Source organism: Pygoscelis adeliae, unplaced genomic scaffold (genome assembly GCF_000699105.1).
Source record: "Pygoscelis adeliae isolate BGI_AS28 unplaced genomic scaffold, ASM69910v1 Scaffold262, whole genome shotgun sequence".
NCBI lineage: Eukaryota > Metazoa > Chordata > Aves > Sphenisciformes > Spheniscidae > Pygoscelis > Pygoscelis adeliae.
Genome location: NW_008824184.1, coordinates 418,098 through 419,730, shown reverse-complemented (window position 1 = coordinate 419,730; position 1,633 = coordinate 418,098). Strand labels below are relative to the sequence as shown.

Sequence of the window (1,633 nt, the reverse complement as noted above, 5' to 3'; positions counted from 1 at the left end):
CTGCGTGGTGGAGGGCCGCTCGCGCCTGACCTGCTACAGCCGCGAGACGGGGACGCCCATCTGGACCTCGCGGCTCCCACATTGCGTCTGTAAGTTCGGGCAGTTTCTCCTGCTCTCCCGCAGCTCGGCTCCTCTGCTCAGGGTGTCCCGGGAAGCCCTTTCCTGCAGCCGAGATCTTCCCCAGCCATGTGGGGTGGTGCAGAGCTTTGAGCTACCTGAACATGGGATGGGGTGAGATCTTGGGTGCTTCCCTGCTGCCTCCCAGGCTCCTTTTCTCCCTCGGCAGCCCAAGCCCTGGGGCTCACCCCAGGATGTGTTCCCTTTCAGCTGAGGAGTCGCTGGCCTGTGATAATCCAGGACTGCCGGAAAACGGCTACCAAATACTTTATAAGCGCCTGTACTTGCCAGGAGAGTCCCTGACCTTCATGTGCTATGAGGGCTTTGAACTCATGGGGGAGGTTACCATCAAATGCATCCTGGGCCAGCCATCCCACTGGAGCGGACCCCTGCCCATCTGCAAAGGCAGCAGTGGGGGGTGGCTGGGGAGCGCAGGGACAGCCAACGCCTCTGTCCCCAAGCCAGGACAGCCCGGGGACCTTCATCTGGCCGCAGACCTCCAGCGGTTCTCTAGTTGGGAGCTAAACTCATCGGAAACCTTGGTGCTCTTCTGGATTTGTGCTGAGCAAGTTCTGCTGCCCCGGGGAGGGCGAGAAAATCCTCTGGCCACCGTGCTGGTGGTGTGAGGGGTGGGCCTGGCTGCTCGCTTGCTTCTCTTACTTTGTTGCTTCCCATAGCGGTTTGCCCAGGCTCAGCAGGGATGCTCTCCTTGGGCACCTGCTGAGATGGGAGAGCTCAACCCCAGGAAACCCTTTAGGCGTAACTGCAAATAAGGTCTGGGTTTAGTGCGCTTTCTGGGCACAGGAGGACCCTCCCGTTGCCACTAAGCTGCAGGGTTGAATTGTTCTTAATTACTACTTAATGAGAATAAGTGGAGACCTTGTTCCTTGGTCTGCGGGGCTCTCTGGAGGGTACCACCGCCCCGAGGAGAGCTGTCCTGCTGGTGTCTTGCTTGCCCAGTCTGCTCAGTCCCGTGCATGCGCTTACAGAGACTGAGAGCTTATTAAAAACTGAAAGTTTGCAGCATGGCTTGAGACCAAATCGGGTAGGGAGGCCCTGGGCCTGGGCTCCCCACACAGCAAACAGCTGCCAGCACCCAGTCAAACCCAGTTACGTACCAGTAACTCTCCATTTCTCTTCCAGTGAATCAAGACAGCTTTGAACATGCTCTGGAAGGTGAGTGACATGCATTTGCTGGATGAGCCCTGTGCAGGGCCCTCAGCCAGAGCCTGCATGGAGCCCAGGAGGAGGGAGGGGAGAAGCAGAGGCAGAGAGGGCATCACAAGGTGCTTGCAAATGCCAACATAATAGATCTTGTCCTTTTAGTAGCAGAAGCTGCTGCAGAGACATCGCTCGAGGGGGGAAATATGGCCTTAGCCATATTCATCCCGGTGCTGATCATCTCCTTGCTGCTGGGAGGAGCGTACATCTATCTCACAAGGTGGGGCGTCCAGTTGGGCTGGGGGGCTGGCGGCAGAGCCCCTTGGGGATGTGGCCAGGGCTGGCTCAGCATCGC

At 58.2% G+C, this 1,633-nt stretch overlaps 1 protein-coding gene across 1 annotated transcript in view; it reads left to right on the top strand.

Annotated features, from left to right (window-relative positions):
* Positions 1-1,633, top strand: part of SEZ6L (seizure related 6 homolog (mouse)-like) — a 25,223-nt gene that overhangs the window by 22,532 nt on the left and 1,058 nt on the right. Inside the window, 4 exon segments of the mRNA XM_009334424.1 lie at positions 1-89; positions 328-522; positions 1,261-1,293; positions 1,444-1,558. The exon segment at positions 1-89 is cut by the window's left edge and continues 5 nt beyond it. Coding sequence (XP_009332699.1) covers positions 1-89; positions 328-522; positions 1,261-1,293; positions 1,444-1,558 — 432 coding nt within the window.